Source organism: Mastigoproctus giganteus, chromosome 2 (assembly GCF_048544385.1).
Source record: "Mastigoproctus giganteus isolate SK-2022 chromosome 2, ASM4854438v1, whole genome shotgun sequence".
Classification (NCBI taxonomy): domain Eukaryota; kingdom Metazoa; phylum Arthropoda; class Arachnida; order Uropygi; family Thelyphonidae; genus Mastigoproctus; species Mastigoproctus giganteus.
Genome location: NC_143576.1, coordinates 7,229,135 through 7,246,608, shown reverse-complemented (window position 1 = coordinate 7,246,608; position 17,474 = coordinate 7,229,135). Strand labels below are relative to the sequence as shown.

Below are 17,474 nucleotides of genomic sequence, written 5' to 3'. Positions count from 1 at the left end.
AATTGCAATGGGATGATATTGGATAGGAGGGATCCTATATCATTAATACATTAATTAATCATACATTAATTAATACACCTAGATCATTAATACATTGGATAGGAGGGATTTGTCATCCTTTTTAGGACCTGGCTGGATATGAGCAAATTTCTAAACAGAAGGAAAAACACCTTTTGGAAAAAGAAAGTGAAAAAAGGTGGCAACAAACAGGAGTAAATTCAGGAGCACAGGTTTTGAGAACAAGTGGAGAAATACTATCAAGACTTGGAGCTTTCTTAGCCTCAAGATTTGTCAAAATCCTTCAGACTTCCTTTTGATGGAACACCACAGTAGGCATTGACTGGAGAGTGTTGGGAATGGTGGGAGGTGTTTTACCAAGATCATTAATACATGTGTTGGAAGAAAAATGGGATGCTAGCAGGTCAGCTTTATCCTTGGCCAAAGTGACAACAGAACTAATTTGTTTTGACAGAGGTTGCGGCCAATAGCTTTGGCAAGAGACCAGAATGCTCGGCTACCATTAGGGCCAGAAACAAGTTTTCTAGTCTTAGCCTGTTCAAAATCTAGTTTGGACTGATTAATAATTGCTTTACAATTGTTGCAAGCTTCGGTGTAGGCAGAAAATGAAACAGAAGAATTGGAAACAAGGCAATTACGATATGCAACATATTTCTCTTGAACAGCCTTAGCACATTTATTGGAGGATTATTTTCTAAAGTAACATGTTCAAGGAGAAACAACAGGGAGTAATACGCTTGATCTGATTATCAGCAGTGATGATGCTGCATTAAGAATTTGCAGATAAAGGAACCACTAGATGACAGTGAACGCAGTGTACTGATATGGTATTTACTTAAAGATGTGCGGCGCCTCCATAGACAGGTGGGAAGGAGCAGCAGCAGTGCGTAGCACACGCTTCTTGATTAGACTGGGTTCGAACCGTCACCACCAAATACAGAGGATGCGGAAAGGTCAGGGAATGACCACCGCATATCCCGGAGCAATATGGCCTTAGTTGCTAATGCTCCTAAAAACCAAAACAACTTAAAGATGTAACTACCATCAAGGGTAAAGGGAAGGGTTCTTGCTTCCGTAAAAGTGAACTACAGTGGTGTCAGACAGTTTTTAAACTCTATACAGTGGGATCAACTGATGTTACCAAAGGTGAATTCTAAATGGGAAGCCTTCAGGGACATAATCTTGGAGGCTACTAGGCTTTTCATATAAACTAAGAAATGCTGTTCAAGGTTCAGGCCTAAATGAATATCAGATGAATTAATGAAGCTCGTGGCAGAGAACATGGGATGCACATAAATTATAAGGTGACACAGAAAACTATGGCAGATATAAGCTAGTCTGTAATAAAGTTACAAACGAGGTTAGGCAGGCAAAGGCAGATTACGAGAAATTTTTGGCAAAGGATGCAAAGAAAAAAACAGCAAAGAGTCCTTATGTAAACTCTAGAAGGAAGGGGATGAATCAGATTGGCCCACGTAACATAGATGGCTCAACTGTTGATGATCCTTCTCGAGTAGCTGATAAACTGAATGAGTATTTTGCATCTGCATTCACACATAAGAAGTTATTCAAGGAGGGGAATGCCAGAAGTTTATCAAACTCTTAACAGGGACTAAGTGATTTTGTAATAACTGAGAGCAAAGTGGAGGAGAAATTATTGAAGTTGAACATAAAAAAGGCACCTGGGGTGGATGGAATCTATCCAGTTATATTGGAGGCAGCGAGGGAAGTTAGCAAACTCTTAGTCATAATTATGAGAGCATCCTTAGATTCAGGCGAGGTCCTCATCGACTGTAGATGTGCAAATTTTTCCCCAATTCACAAAGGGGATTGAAAGGGTGTCACAAATTAATTATAGACCTTTAGTTTAACTTCTGTTCTGGTGAAAATAATGGTGAAGATTTAACAGCAGAAGATTTAAATACTGGATAAAGAGGTGACCAGGATCACCTAGACAAGGCTGCAGTAATAGTTCAGACACAGCATGGGTTTGTTAAGGGGAAGTCATCTCAGTTTAATTCAATACTATGATGCGGTCACAAAGGAACTGTATGCAAAAAATAATTTTGATATCATATACTTGGATTTCAAGAAAGCTTTTGATACTGTTGCACATGGAAGACTGCTGTACAAATTGGAGGGATATGGCATTAAGGGGAAGTTGTGGCAAAAGATAAAGAGATTGTTGAGTGGGATATGGCAGAGTGATAATAAATGTACACTGCTCTATGTGGATTAATGTTATTAGTGGAGTCCCCCAGGGTTTGGTGTTGGGCCCACTGTTTTGTGTATTTATCAATGATATCGATGAAGGTATATTAGGCTTAATGTCCAAGTTTGCAGATGATACAAAGGTTGGCAGGGTTGTTAATGACACTGAAGACTGTATGCTACTGCAACAGGATCTAGAAAAGTTTCTCAGATGGGCTGAGAAGTGGCAACTGAAGTTTAACATTGACAATGCAAAGTACTGCATATGGGTAGCAGTAATCCAAGAGAGACATCCCAACTGTGACACAGGGAGGTGGAGAATGAAAAATACCTGGGGTTAATTGTGCAGTCAGATATGAAGTTCTCTGAGCAGTGCAGACTGGCTGCCAGAACAGGTCATGGAGTTTTTTTTTTTTTTGTCAATGATATATAGGAATTTTTCTAGCAGAGAGAGGAAGTGATTATCCCTTTTGCATAAGACAATTTCCAGGTCACCCCTTGAGTATTGTGTACAGGTCTGGAGGCCTCATTTCATGAAGGATGTAGAGTTGCTATAACGAGTACAGAGAAGGGCAACAAGATTGGCGAGAGGAACAAAGAGGTGTGCTTACAAAGAAAGGCTTAAGTTCTGCAAGTTGCAACATCTGAAGACTGATGTTGACACACCTCAATCAGATCAGATCACCTCGCAGGTGATCTGATTGAGGTGTACAAGGCCTTGAATGGTTTTAGCAGGCTCAAGGCAGATGGGCTAGTTCCGCTTGGTCAGACTAAGAACCTGAGGGGGCATAGATTCAAATTGAGGAAAGACAGTTGTAGAATAGATGTATGGAAGTTTGCCTCTAGCCAACAGGTAGTTGATTGCTGGAACCATCTTCTGTCTGTTGTTGTGGAAGTTGATAGCTTAAATAAATTTATGGCTAACCACCTAGACAAACATTTGGAGTAACCGGAGGGCCAAAATGGGAAGGTTTTATTTATTTCTTGGCTGATTGCTTCCCTGCATCGTATGCCTCAACTAATGCTAACGCTGACATTACAAAGAGTATTTGTTTTGTCTTCATTTTCGTTGTCTTTTGTTATTTCAGATTTAATCACCTTATAAAGGGAGAAAATTTGAGCAGAGTTTGGGATAAACTCTGTCCTTAGTTTATTGATAATTTTTTAAGGATTTCAAGAACCAGCAGAGGTTGTTAATATTGCTAACCAATTGTAGTTTGAGGTTTTTACAATTGACGTCACTGATCTGCTTCAAGCACACAGTGGAGAGCTCATGAATGAAGACCTCCTTGAAATGGCAAAATGTGAAGAAGCTGAGGAAGAAGATTTAACAGCTGAAACTCCTGTTCATTGCTTCACTCTCAAGGGCTTGACTAAGCTTTGAGTCACAAGATTCAAATTTTGAGTGCACTATAAAAGTTGCTACAGATTTAAAAAATGCTTATGCATATATTGGGAAATTTATAAAGTAAAAAGAAGACTGTCTTGGAAAAACTACTCTTGAAGCATTTCTGAAGAAGCTCCTTGTGCTTCCCACAAACAGAGTGATTAAACTATCAAGTGACAAAACATAGAGTGTGCATTTAGTTGATGATGATGAAGAATAAACATTCTTTAACCTCTGTATGACATAAATAATTTCTTTATTATTATAATTTCCTTGTTTTTAAAGGCTGTTTTAATTTCTTTGGATAAATAAATTATTGTTTAAGCATAAACTATTCCTGTGTTGACCTTTATTTAACATTACTGTGGTCGAATTTCATTGTTGATAACATATGTCCTGTTTTGAACATTACATCTATGGGAAATAAATTCCCACTAAGATTTTTCGCTTTACGAGCACATGTGCTAGGTATGGATTAACTCATAAAGTTGGGAACTACCTTTATGTAATTGAAAAACAAACAGTTGAGATAGAAACCAAAACTGCTGGAAATTTGAATATAGGTGAGCATGCAGCACAATATGCTTAATGTTCACCATATATTTTTTTTAACCCCTACACTTTTGCACTCACAATATTCAGTGATGCAAGTCGAAATTGTAAAGATTATTGGGCACATGAAGTTGACACATTAATTTTATTAAATTATTTTTGTTGGAGGGGGTTGATGGTAACAATTTTCCTGTTACAGGCTTAAATTATAACACTGTGTAAACTTACCTTTCTGATTTTACAAAATTGTTTATCAAGTTGAAGTACACAGTTATTGTCAGTGCATTGTGTTATTTTATATAATGCATTATTGGCATTATGTAAAATCCTAATTACTGTAAAACTTTCATTGCAGCTACCATGGGTGCTCGTCTAACTGGAATTGGTGTTGAAAACACAGAAGACAATCGTCGCCTTTATCGACAGTTGCTGTTTACTACTGATAAGGAAATGGATTCTTACATCAGTGGTGTTATTTTATTTCATGAGACCCTGTACCAGAAAACAGATGATGGCACTCCTTTTGTACAACTTCTTCAAAGTCGTAATATTATTCCAGGTATCAAAGTGGACAAAGGTGTTGTTCCTCTTATGGGTACTGAAGAAGAATCAACTACACAAGGTATGTTCATGAAAAAAATTGAAACCTAAGCTTTTCATGTTGGCAGTTATTTGGAATAACAGTACTATACACTTTTTTTATTATATAATTAGTATATCTAGTGTGTATGTACAGGCACACACTATTATCAAACATTTTGGGATACCGTAATATAATCATAGGCATATACACTGCCCTACGATTAATATTCAGACACCCATCCATGGATGGAGAAATAGGTCCTATGCATGCAACATGTCACACAACCTGCTGTAAATATGCACACTGGGCTTCAAACAGACAATTGCAAAGTGGGCATGCAAGAGGACATGTTCAACAGAATTAAGACTTCCAACATGGAATGATAGTAGGATGCCACATACGCAAGCGTTCTGTACAAGACATCGCAGTCACTCTGGGCATCCCTAGGTCAATGGTTAGTGATGTCATATGCAAATGGAAGAGGAATGGGCCGAATCTGCCAAAAAACAGCCTGGTAAACCTCAAAGACTAACAGAATGGGATAAGAGAATTCTGTGAAGGACTGAGAGTGCAAATCTTAATTTGCCATTGTCTCAAGTCACGCAAACTCGGTCAAGGTGTTTGTTTCAATTGCGGTCTCCAGGATTTCCCCTATATGCCACTGTAACATCTGAAAAGGTGAAGGCTGGCAAGTGCATGTATGTAGGTGTGTAAGTATCTTGTTAAGTTAAGTGCCAGCACTGGTGACTTTGCAGCCAGGGGGCAGGGGACACCTGGTCCCCTGACTCCCAACCTTGACCACGAGGAGGCATGCCAGGGTCCACTTTCTAGCTGAGACTTACCGGGGCTATCAGGCAAGCCTAGGAGCCCCAAGATGTTTAGAGAAAGGAAGTGGGGATAAGAATTGAAGTATGGGGATTGGAAGGGATGGGAGGTTGGACAGAAGATAGGGGGTAGAGATAGACCTCCCATGAAATCGAAAAGTTTACGATAGTGTATAGAGTGAAAAAAAAATAATAATAATAAAAAAAAAAAAAAAGTACCTATATACAATGTTTACTATTAGCTGAGTGAGTACGATCACCACTCTTGGGGGACTTAATCAGAAAACCAAACTATAAATAACACTTCATTACATTAATTAACACCATTTCAAAAGTATTACTATTAAGCCACAGCAACCAGACACTTCTCCAGTCATTGTACAGGAACCAAACACTTTGCCTCTTAACTTTTTTTTTTTTTTTTTTTGCTGATGCTATGATTATCTGATCCGACACTACCAGATTTCAGCACATTAAACTCAGAAGGCAAATGGCAGGGTGCTATCCGTGTGGGCTGACCGGGCTAGCTTGGTGGGTAAAGTGCCTGCCTGGCAACCCAAAGGTCGCGGGTTCCAATCCCGCCTCAGGCTTGGATCAAAGTACTGCAAAAAACCTAGGGAGGTGCACTATGGCCACAGAAGCTGATGCGCCAATAACTACCAAAAAAAAAAGCTATCCATGTACAAACCTAGCTAGCACCCTGTCAGCGTTTCACAATTCAATATCATATTTACAACATGCATAGCCAACTTTCCCTCTGTACACGAAATTGCTATTAATATGCTGGTAGTCTTTACAAGTCACATCTTGACAGAAACCACACTAAGCTCAAGAACCACTAACACAACCAACAAACAGCCTCTCTGTTAATTCTACCAAATCCAATTTTATATTTATAACAAATAATATATAAAACGCAACATCATTACCATCGTGAAACCAACATACCACCAGTTTTATGCAGCCACTGAATTAGGGCATTATTTATAACCTCAAGAGAACATATAGAGCCCACCCGATAAGGTACTTGATCCACAACTAAGGAGGGAACAATTTGTAGCCAAATTGGATGTCTTTGGTGCTATCTGTAATCTTGTTATTGCTTGGGACAGTATTGCATCAAGTGTAATAATCAACTGCTTCAAAAAGAGTAGCTTTTGAGAGAATATCATTGAAAAACATGGTCCAACATTGAGAAATGGGAAAATTTGAAGGAGCATATGAATTTTGTTGGCAAATTTGAAGTATGTGAAGGTGGATGATAAAGCTACTACCATAGCAATGCCAATACCAGAAGAGTTGCTGAGCACCAAGCAAAATTATGTTTCTGTTACCAGCAACAGTGAAAGTGAAGAAGCACACATATACACTGCTATCTAAAAAAAATGCCCAAAATGCATTGAGCATAATAGAGAATGTGTTGGCCTGCAGTAACGTTTGTGTGCTGTAGTTAAAAATGCATAAGAAAAATGCCAACACCAGAAGAGCTGCTGAACACACAAAGCAAAATGGTGTTTTTGTTATCAGTGAAAGTGAAGAAACACACACACTGCCATCTGAAAACTATGCCCAAAATGCATTGAACACAATGGAGAATGTGTTGGCCTTCAGTAACGTTGATAAAGAAACAACTTGCATTTGATAAGGTCTGTGCTCTAGTTAAAAATGCATATAGGACAAACTGTGCAAGTGACATTAGATTTTATTTAAATTAGATTAGTTTATTAAAATTAATAGTTTGTATGTCTCCTTTTATATTAAGATTTTAATTCTTTTTACTACTGTACAGTATATCAAATAAAAAAATATTGTACAGTATATATCAAAATATATATATTTTGATATATACTGTACAATATTTTAATTTCCATTAATTGCTTTTCTCTTAGTTTATTTACAAATAAAACACATCTTTAAAAAATGTGCCATTCCTATTACTGTATTGTTAGACAAGGCTTTTGTTTTTATTATTTTTGATATTATTTATTGTTATTCTTAGATATGTACCAAAAAAAGAGGTAAAATTGACACTTTTGGGAGACCTTGTTACTACAAACCTCATTATGTGAAAATTTAGGTGCCTTGAACTTTGTATTAACGAGATTTAACTGTAGTAGTAATAATTAAAGTACTTAATTTCTTAATTCTATTTAAGTTTGTTTTGGGTATTTTAAGTTCTATATTGTTTTTTCTTTAAGATTTTTTAATTTCTTTTGATATCCTCTCTGCCAAGTTCAAAATTTGCAGGTATCTTTGAGATAAAAGATCTCAAGTTTTGGTAGGTTTCACTGTTCCTACTTCATATATCTTTGATTTGCTTTGTGGTCTTTATTGTGAGATTTATATCCAAAAAATTTCTTGAACTGGTATATGGAACTTCTGAAGCATTTTCATATTTTGCATGCTACTTTACAGTTTCATTCCTCTCCTTGGTTGTAAGGCTCCATGGTACTTATCCTACATACAAATTTTACATAGGAAACAAAAATGAATAAAAAATAGTTTATTTCATAATTTATACACATTTACATTCGGCACGTATTCAACGTGAAGAGACAAGCGATAAATCCGTGCTACTTTAAATACAACACCTTTTGCAAGTTGCCTTTGTGTTTTAGACAAAAAAAAAAAAGTCTAAAGAAATGCTTTTTGCTCTCATGGAGATATTTCTGTGCTTGTTATAGAGCTTGGTGAACAACTAAGTATTCTAGAGGAGGAGTGATCTGATTCTAGTTTCTAAGGCTCAAAGGTGGGTGGATTATGGGGAGTTCATCTTTCGTTAACAAGTTAATTATTTCAAATAAATTAACTTCATGGATAGCATTAGCAAAGGCACATGATGCAAGAAAGCAAGCTTATGTACCATCAGCCAAAAAAAAAAAAAAACCACTCTTATTTCACCCATCCACTTGCTCCAAATGTTTTTCAAGTTCTGCCTTGAATCTATTTAAGCTATGAACTTCTACAACGACATAAGTTTTTTGTTCCAGCAATCAACCACCCGCTGGCTAAAGGAAAACTTCCGTGCATCTATCCTACAACTGTCTTTCCTAAATTTGAATTTATGCCCTCTCAGACGATTATTCTGAGCAAGAGGAAGAATCCCATCAGCATTGAGCATGCTCAAACCATCCAAGGCTTTATACACCTCAGTCAGATCACCTCGCAGGTGCCTAGTCTCCAGACACTGTAATTTGCAAAACTTAACCCTTTCTTTGTAAGAGTACCCCATTGTTCCATTCACTAATCTTGTTGCCCTTCTCTGTACTCGTTCGAGCAGCTCTACATCCTTCTTGAAATGAGGCCTCCAGACCTGTATACAGTACTCAAGGTGTGGCCTGACCATTGCCTTATACAAGGGAATAATCACCTCCTTATCCCTGCTAGAAAAATTCCTGTATGTCATTGACAAGACACCATAAGCTACTCTTGCAGCCCATCTGCATTGCTCAGAGAACTTCATATCTGCCTGCACAATTACCCCCAGGTCCTTTTCATTCTCTACCACTGTCAGTGTAGTACCTCAGAGTTGATACATTGCTCTGTGGTTGCTGTTTCCCATATGTAGTACTTAACATTTGTCAATGTTAAACTTCATTTGTCACCTCTCAGCCCATCAGCATCAGTAGTGTCCTTGCCAACCTTTGTATTATCTGCAAACTTGGACATTAAGCTTGATATACCATCATCAATATCATTTATAAATACAGTCTGTCCTCGTATAACATGTGTTTACATTACACAAATTCGATCATACACGATTTATAAATAGGGGAATGATATCTTGTATAACACAAATTTGAATTTGCTTATGCACGATTCGCCTTTTGTGTTTACAAGAAATGGCAGTCGAACGCAGAATCACCCCAACCGAACGCAACACGATAGGAATGAAGAGAAGATTCTGAAAATGTTATGTTTTTTATATCAGTAAAGGGGAAACACATTTCACCATAATAACGTAAAAACCAACACAATTCCAGCTATTGATATAATTGCAAATGCAATTAGATGGAGTTTACTACCAGTTTATAACAGATTCCACTGGCAGAAACGCAACTGGAAATTGTTTTATGGTAGTAACCCCCAGAAATGTGCTTTAGTAAAATGTGAGGTGTTAATAGTGTATCTCAGCCTTTACGGTGTTGTTTATTCAGTTGCTACATGTGCAGCTTTGTTTATGTGTTTCAAGCATGCCTCCTCGTTTTGTGATTGTTCTTTATTCCATAAAAATGAGTAAAATACTTAAGGTGTGAATAGGAAGCATCCTGGTCAAGACACTGCAGATTCAGAGAGAAAAGCAATATCGATAAACAGAAGCGGACTGGGTCAAAAATTCTTACCCGGGAAAATTTATAGTGGCCTCATACTATGGTTTATGGCCAAAATCCCTCCGGCCCACCGGGATTTACCGGGTAAAGCTTATGGCCAGTCCGCCTCTGTCGATAGAGAAAAAATATGAAATTGTGAAACGCTTTGAGCAAAATGAAAGACCATGTGATATTGCACGTGCTACAGACCGAAATGAGGCAACGCCGAGAATTAGAAAGAATGCAGAGAAAATAAAAACAACTTTCATAGCAGGTACAACTCAAAGTGTAATTAAAATCCATTAGATTGAGACACAAAGAATTGGAAGAGATGGAACGGCTGTCATCTGTTTGGATAGAAAATCAAACAAAAAAACAAGTTTGCTTACGATAGAAGCAAAAGCATTAGCAACATTTTTATTACATAATAGTCGTAATAAAATACGTAAGCATTTTATTACGACTTATGTATTATAATTTATACTTACGTATTATAAAATACGTAAGTATTTTATTAAGACTATTTTATTTAATATAAATTTTTTACTATTTTATTAATAAATTTTTATTTAAATAAATAATAAAAAATATTATTTATTATATTATAATAAAAACGAAAAATATTATTTTTTTTATTACGTATTTTAATCGTTATAAAGTATGTAAGTATCTTATAACGATTAAAATTACCCGATTATTTATTGTGTTTGGTAATGTTTTGGTTCCAAATGTGTGTTCAATCTTGGGTGGTCGGCACCTAACCCCACTTTTCCCATAGGACCTGTTGTTTATATTGCACGATTTTGCATTGCACGAGGGTTTCTAGGAACACAACTATCATGCTATACGAGGACAGACTGTACAGAAAACAACACTGAGCCCTGAGGGACTCCACTAATAACATTAGTCCATGATGATCAGTGTCCATTGATTACCACTCTATCTTCTCCCCCTCAACCAACCCTTTATCCATAGCAGAAATTTGACTCCAATGCCACACTTCTCCAATTTGTGCAGCAGTCTTCCATGTGCAACAGTATCAAAATCCTTTCTAAGATCCAAGTATATAATATCAAAGTTATTCCCTGCCTCCAGTTCTTTTGTGACTGCATCATAGTATCCAATCAAATTGGTCAGGCAAGACTTTCCCTTAACAAAACCGTGTTGTGTCCGAGCTATAACTGAAGTCTTGTCCTGCAGTGCTTCTTTAACCAGTACCCCCATTAATTTTCCGGGAACAAAAGTTAAACTAACAGGTCTATAATTACTTGTGTCGCCCTTTGATCCACCTTTGTGAATTGGGGTCACATTTGCACATCTCCAGTACATGGGTACTTCCCCTGAGTCTAAGGAAGCTCTCATAATTATGGCTAAGGGTTTGCTTACTTCCTTTGCTGCCTCCTTTAATATAACTGGATAGGTCCCATCCACCCCAGGTGCCTTTCTTGTGTTAATCTTCAACAATTTCTCTTCCACTTTACTCTCAGTTATTACAAGATTCTCTAGCTTACTGCCAGAGTTGAATACACCTCTGGCATTCCCCACACTGAATAACTCCTTGTGTGTGAATCGATGCAAAATATTCATTTAGTTTGTTACCTACCTGAGCAGGATCATCAACAGTTGACCCATTGATATCAAGTGGACCAATCTGATTCATCCCCTTCCTTCTAGACTTTACATAAGTAAAGAACTCTTTGCTGTTTTTCTTTGCATCCCTTGCCAAAGATTTCTCGTAATCTGCCTTTGCCTGCCTAACCTCCTTTGTAACTTGGTTACAGATCAACTTGTATCTATCATAGGCTTCTGTGTCACGTGTTAATTTATATGTATCCCATGCATTTTTCTTCTCTGTCATGTGTCTCATTTATTGACGACCGAGCTAGCCGGGCGGGTAAAGTACCTGCCTGGCAACCCAAAGGTCGCAGGTTCGAATCCTGCCTCGGGCTTGGATCTAAGTACTGCAAAAACCTTGGGAGGCGCATTATGGCCACAGAAGCCGATGCGCCAAAAAAAAAAAGTCTCATTAGTTCATCTGACATCCATTTAGGCCTAAACCTTGAACAATATTTCTTAGTTTGTATGTAAAGCTTAGTAGCTTCCAAGATAAGTTCTTTGAATGCTTCCCATTTTGAATTTGCAGTTGGTAACATCTTCAATTGGTCCCACTGTATAGAATTTAAATACTGTTTCAGACCATCGTAGTCACCTTTACGAAAGCAATAACCCTTCCCTTTACCCCTGATGGTAGTTACCTCTTTGAGTAAATCCCACTTCAGCACACTGTGATCACTGCCACCTAGTGGTTCCTTTATCTGCAGATTCTTAATGCTTGAAGAATCACTACTGATAATCAAATCAAGAGTATTACTCCCTCTAGTTCCCTCCCGAACATGGTGATGTAGAAAACAATCATTCAATAAATCCACAAAAGCCTTGCTGGTGTGTGAGTGACCAACCCACAAATTCCAGTCAATATCTAGGAAACTAAAATCCCCCATTATAAGACTCTCTGATGTACTGGCCCACTCTATTTCCCTGTACAGTTTCTTATTATACTCATCAGAGTCATTAGGCCTATAGCACACTCCTACTCAATTTTGATCTCCTAATGCTTACGTCACACCAAACTTACTCAACACTGCACTGTCCAGAGATGTCGACTGGCTTCACTTACTTGGATTTTATGTGTTTCTTAACTAATAGCATAACCCCTCCTCTCTTACTATCCTGTCTATCCTTTCTGTAGATGTTGTACTCCCCAAATTCCAGTTCTGCATTCCTTATATCTGTGTGACACCACATCTCTGATATCTCAACAATATCCGCCTTTGATGTTTTGAGCAATACCTGAAATTCATCAAATTTATGTACCAAACTCCTAGCATTGGTGTACACGCAAGTATACATGCACCTGTTTCTATTCTTAGCTACCCTAACACAACCCATGTGTTTACTTGTACCGCAATGACTTCCAGCAGTCTCTGAAATATGCTGCATCTTGTTTTTCAGACTTCTGCTCATTCCAATAGAAGCAGTGCAAGAATCACTTTCAATTCTGCCAGTGGCTACTGTTAATCTATTAGTCTTTGTATCCCCCCAAGCTTGCAGTTTTCCGACCCACCTAACACTGCCTCGATAGCATCGGCAAATATTCTTGCGCCCTTTCTATTTAAGTGTATCCCATCCCTGTAGAAGCAGTCTCTCTTGTTAATGATTGCCATTATTGCCATTTGCATGATTTCTCATATTTCCATTGATTATGCATCTTACCCTTTGGGAAAGATATTTATTGCAATTATGTATATCAGGTGGACTCATGTGATTTCATTCACAGAGATATATATCCCATCTAACAAATGCATTTCAAACATTCTGCAACCCACAAAGCAGTGCAAAACATTATTTTCAAAATTCACAAGTTTAGCATTAGTAGAGGCATTTGATGCAAGAAAGCAAGCTTATGCGGCATCAGCCCAAAAAAAAAAAAAAAAACCCACTTCCACTTCACCCCTCTGTTCGTTCCAAATACCTGTCCAGCTGAGCCTTAAACTTATTTAGGCTATCAACCTCCACCACAAGGGATGGAAGTCTCTTCCACCAACCAACCACCCGCTGGCTAAAGGCAAATTTCCTCACGTCTATCCTACATCTGTCTTTCCTCAATTTGAATTTATGCCCTCTCAGGTGATTTTTCTGAGCTAGAGGAAGAATCCCATCAGCATTGAGCATGCTTAAACCATTCAAGGCTTTATACACCTCTAGTAGATCACCTCGCTGGTGCCTAGTCTCCAGACACTGTAATTTGCAAAACTTAAGCCTTTCTTCGTAAGAGCACCCCCTTTGGTCCATTCACTAATCTTACTAATCTTACCGTGCAAATCTTACTAATTCACTAATCTTACCGTGCAATACAATTCACTAATTGTATTGCACGGTTGAAAGAAATATCATATTACACTTTTTCAACATAGTCACCAGACAAAATAATGCATTTTTGCCTTTCCTCAATACATGCTTCTCAATGTACATCTGTAAGCCAGTTATATGAATAAAGGGATGATTCAGTAGTAGACGGCAGAAGTTATAAGTGGGCATTGCATATCTTTTTTGGACTTAGTAGTTCCTTCAGGGTTCAGTACTTGGTTCCTTACCATTTTCAATATTTATTAACAATATTGATGAAGGGATATTAAGCTTAATGAATAAGTTTGCTGATGATACAAAGATGGTTGCCAGGGTGATTAATGACAGTAATCAATGCATACCTCTACTACTGAAATGAGACCTAGAAAAATTAGGTAAATGGATTGAGAAGTGGCAGTTGCAGTTTTAACATTGATAAATATGAGCTACTGCTTATTGGTGGGAGTAATCCAGAGTAAACATGATTTATTGCATTTCTAGGTACAATTTGGTACAAATGCATTGTACCAAATGGTACATTATTTCATTTTCTACCACCTTTGATGATGGAGAATGAAAGACTTGGTACTGGCCATGTGAAGTTCTTAGAGCATGCAGACACTGTGGGACTGCCAAGGATACTGTTAATGATATACAGAATTTATTTATGTTTAATATGACAGTTATCTTATTATTATTTTTATTATAGCATATTTATAGACTATCTAAAGGCATGTTTCACATGAAACATGCCTTTAGATAGTCTATAAATATGCTATTTATTTATTTTATTTTCTTTAGTTAACCTTTTTTTTTTTTTTTTTTTTTTTTTAATCTTCCTTTTCTGGTACTTCCCAACCGAAAAATGTTGCATTATAGCCTTAGTTGCTAATGCGCCAATAAAACCCAACCAAGTGAAATGAATGTTTGTGGATTTCAGGATAAATCCAGTAAATACCTACTGGTTTCTGTGGTATTGTATATTTATGTTTATGAATGGAACCTGTTTTTATATAGCAACACAGAATAGACTTGTTAGCACAGTGCAAACTATATGTGCACATGTGACACCTGTAATTTTGTGATTTGTATAATTACACACACCCACAACACAGAATGGGATATAGTGTTTGAAGGAACTATGGCATAATTTTAGAAAGTCTGTTTTAAAACACAGACCAGTAAAAATGAGTTTTATAGCTATCCTAAATTATTTAGCAAAATGAGCAGCTTTTATTGTTTATTTTGTAATTCTTGAAATAAGAATTCTCTAATTATATTTGTTTGTTGTTATTAGGTTACTGTGATGTAAATAAGTTTTTCACCCACAAGCCCCAAAAATTTAATTATTTCATCATTTTAAAAACTCAGTGGACAGGAAAATAGCTCTTTTAAAATTGTATGAGTTGTAATTATATAGTATAACTTTATGGGGGAAAATTCACACCAGAAATATACAATAGCAGAAGCTGTTAATTATTAATAAGAAGTTATTCTTAACCATTTCTCTAGGCTTAGATGATCTAGCCAAGAGATGCCAGGAATATTATAAGGAGGGATGCAGATTTGCAAAATGGCGCTGTGTGTTGAAGATCCGTGAAAGGACTCCATCACCATTAGCCATTCTTGAAAATGCCAATGTCCTCGCTCGTTATGCATCTGTCTGCCAGCAGGTAAGTTCATTTATCAATTCAGTATTTACAGATTGTACACCAACTTTTTCATGGTCTTTCAGTCACTAAGTATGTTTCCTGTGAAAGGTGTTCTGGATTTTTCATCCCACAAACAGCAAGTAAATTGCAGTTTGTTAGAGGAAACAGGGAGGTTTGTGTTTAGGAATAGAAAACAGTTGTCTTGTTGGATTCATTTTCCAGGAATCTTATTGGAGATACTAGAGATTTGCTTTTCAATAATATGACAACTTTTCACTTTACTGAATGAAAAGTTATTGAGCATCTTTGACAGTACTTTTTCTGCAGTAGGGTGTCTTTGTGTGTTGAATGGCCACACTCTTCTAGGCACTTAATTTTATTTTAAGTGGCATATGGACAAAGGTTGTCATGTCAGTGTACATACATGGCAACATTTTGACTTTGTTACTGTAGACTCAGTAACACTTCATGTACAAATTATAAAACCCAGAAAAAACATGCACTAAACTTGTTTAGTGAATCTTTACCCCAATTAAATCTTTTGTACAAATTATGATATTTGGAACTGGCTGTCTGTTTGCTGTTCATGAATAGCACATAGATGTGATCTAAAATATTTTTTTTTTTTTTTTTTTTTAGATTTTTGTTGGAGCATGGACGAACTCTGCGCCCTACACACATACATACACACTGCTACTCTCAATTTTGTTTTCCCAGTGCTTATATCCAAACTGGCTCAACATTGCACTCATCACCCAAGTCAACTGGATGCACTGCCTTAGATTTAATATTCTTAACTAAGAGCATAACCCCATCCACCTCATGTTCCATGTGTCCTTCCTGTATACATTGTATTCCCCAGTTTCAAATTCAGCATCACTTATATACACCACTTCTCTGCTTTTCCTACAATGTCTGCATTTGATGACTTAATCAGTACTTCAAATTAATTTACAGTGCTCCTAGCAGTAATGTGTACATGAAAGTATACATGCACATGTTCTTACTTTCAGTTACCCTAATACAGCCCATCTATTAATTTGTTCCATGATGACCCACAGCAGGGCCTGAAATCCCAGATACCTGCATTCTAGACTGTAGCAATGCAAGAATCATTTTCACATCTGCCTATGGCTCTAATTAAACTGTTAGTCTATGTATCTCCCCCCCCCAAGCTAGCAGTTTTCTAACCACCCTATCACTGCCTCGATAACATCTGCAAATATTCCTGCACCCCTTCTATTCAAGTGTATGCTATCCCTGTGAAAACAGTCTCTCCTGATACTAAGCACAGACCAAGCTGAGAAATTCCCCCATGAGGCTTGCACATTCTCTCCAGGGCCTAACTCATGACTTTTTGCCCTATACTTGTCAAGTCCTCGCATCTCTCTTACTCTTAATATCATTAGTGCTGATGTGTACAACAGTATCACCTTTTGTGCCCGTAAAAGATATCTGCTGTACAATGTCATCTACTAGGGTATGTCTACTCTTGTAGACATACCCTGGTTCTATTCCACCCAACCTTCTTGCACAACTTTTGATTTGGCGCATTATAGCCTTCACTGCCAATGTGCCATTAAACATCAAATCACCAACCAATTTTGCAAAAGATATTTCCCTGACAATAACTAGCTCCTGTGGGACCAGTGCACTTTGCCTTGAAGATTACCTCTCTGTTGTCTAATGTAAAAGAGTGAGCTCTGGTATTGAGTTGGGCAGCTGAGAGCTTGATAGGCTCCCTATTTTAATTTCTTCGGGGGGGGGGGGGGGGGTATACTGTACTCTTCAAACTATCAAATTTCTGTGAGAACGCAGAGTTGGTGCTTTATTTCTTCACTCTATTCTCTCTTTGCACCTAGTGCATGTGAACACACAAAGATACACTCTTTGTGTGTGCTAGATCATGTTTTATTCCAGAAAAGTCAGCAAATTTTGCAAGTTGCTTTTTTTTTTTTTTTTAGGCTGTGATTCTTTGGAGGATCACCTCCTTTGGTTCTTCCCTGAGCCATAACGCTCCCACTACTTTGT

At 37.4% G+C, this 17,474-nt stretch overlaps 1 protein-coding gene across 2 annotated transcripts in view; it reads left to right on the top strand.

Annotated features, from left to right (window-relative positions):
* Ald1 (fructose-bisphosphate aldolase) overlaps window positions 1-17,474 on the top strand; it is a 90,273-nt gene that overhangs the window by 48,745 nt on the left and 24,054 nt on the right. For both annotated transcript variants that reach the window (XM_090388001.1, XM_090387993.1), the window contains exons 3-4: window positions 4,524-4,790; window positions 15,304-15,464. In XM_090388001.1, coding sequence (XP_090244127.1) covers window positions 4,524-4,790; window positions 15,304-15,464 — 428 coding nt within the window. The remainder of the gene's footprint in view (window positions 1-4,523; window positions 4,791-15,303; window positions 15,465-17,474) is intronic.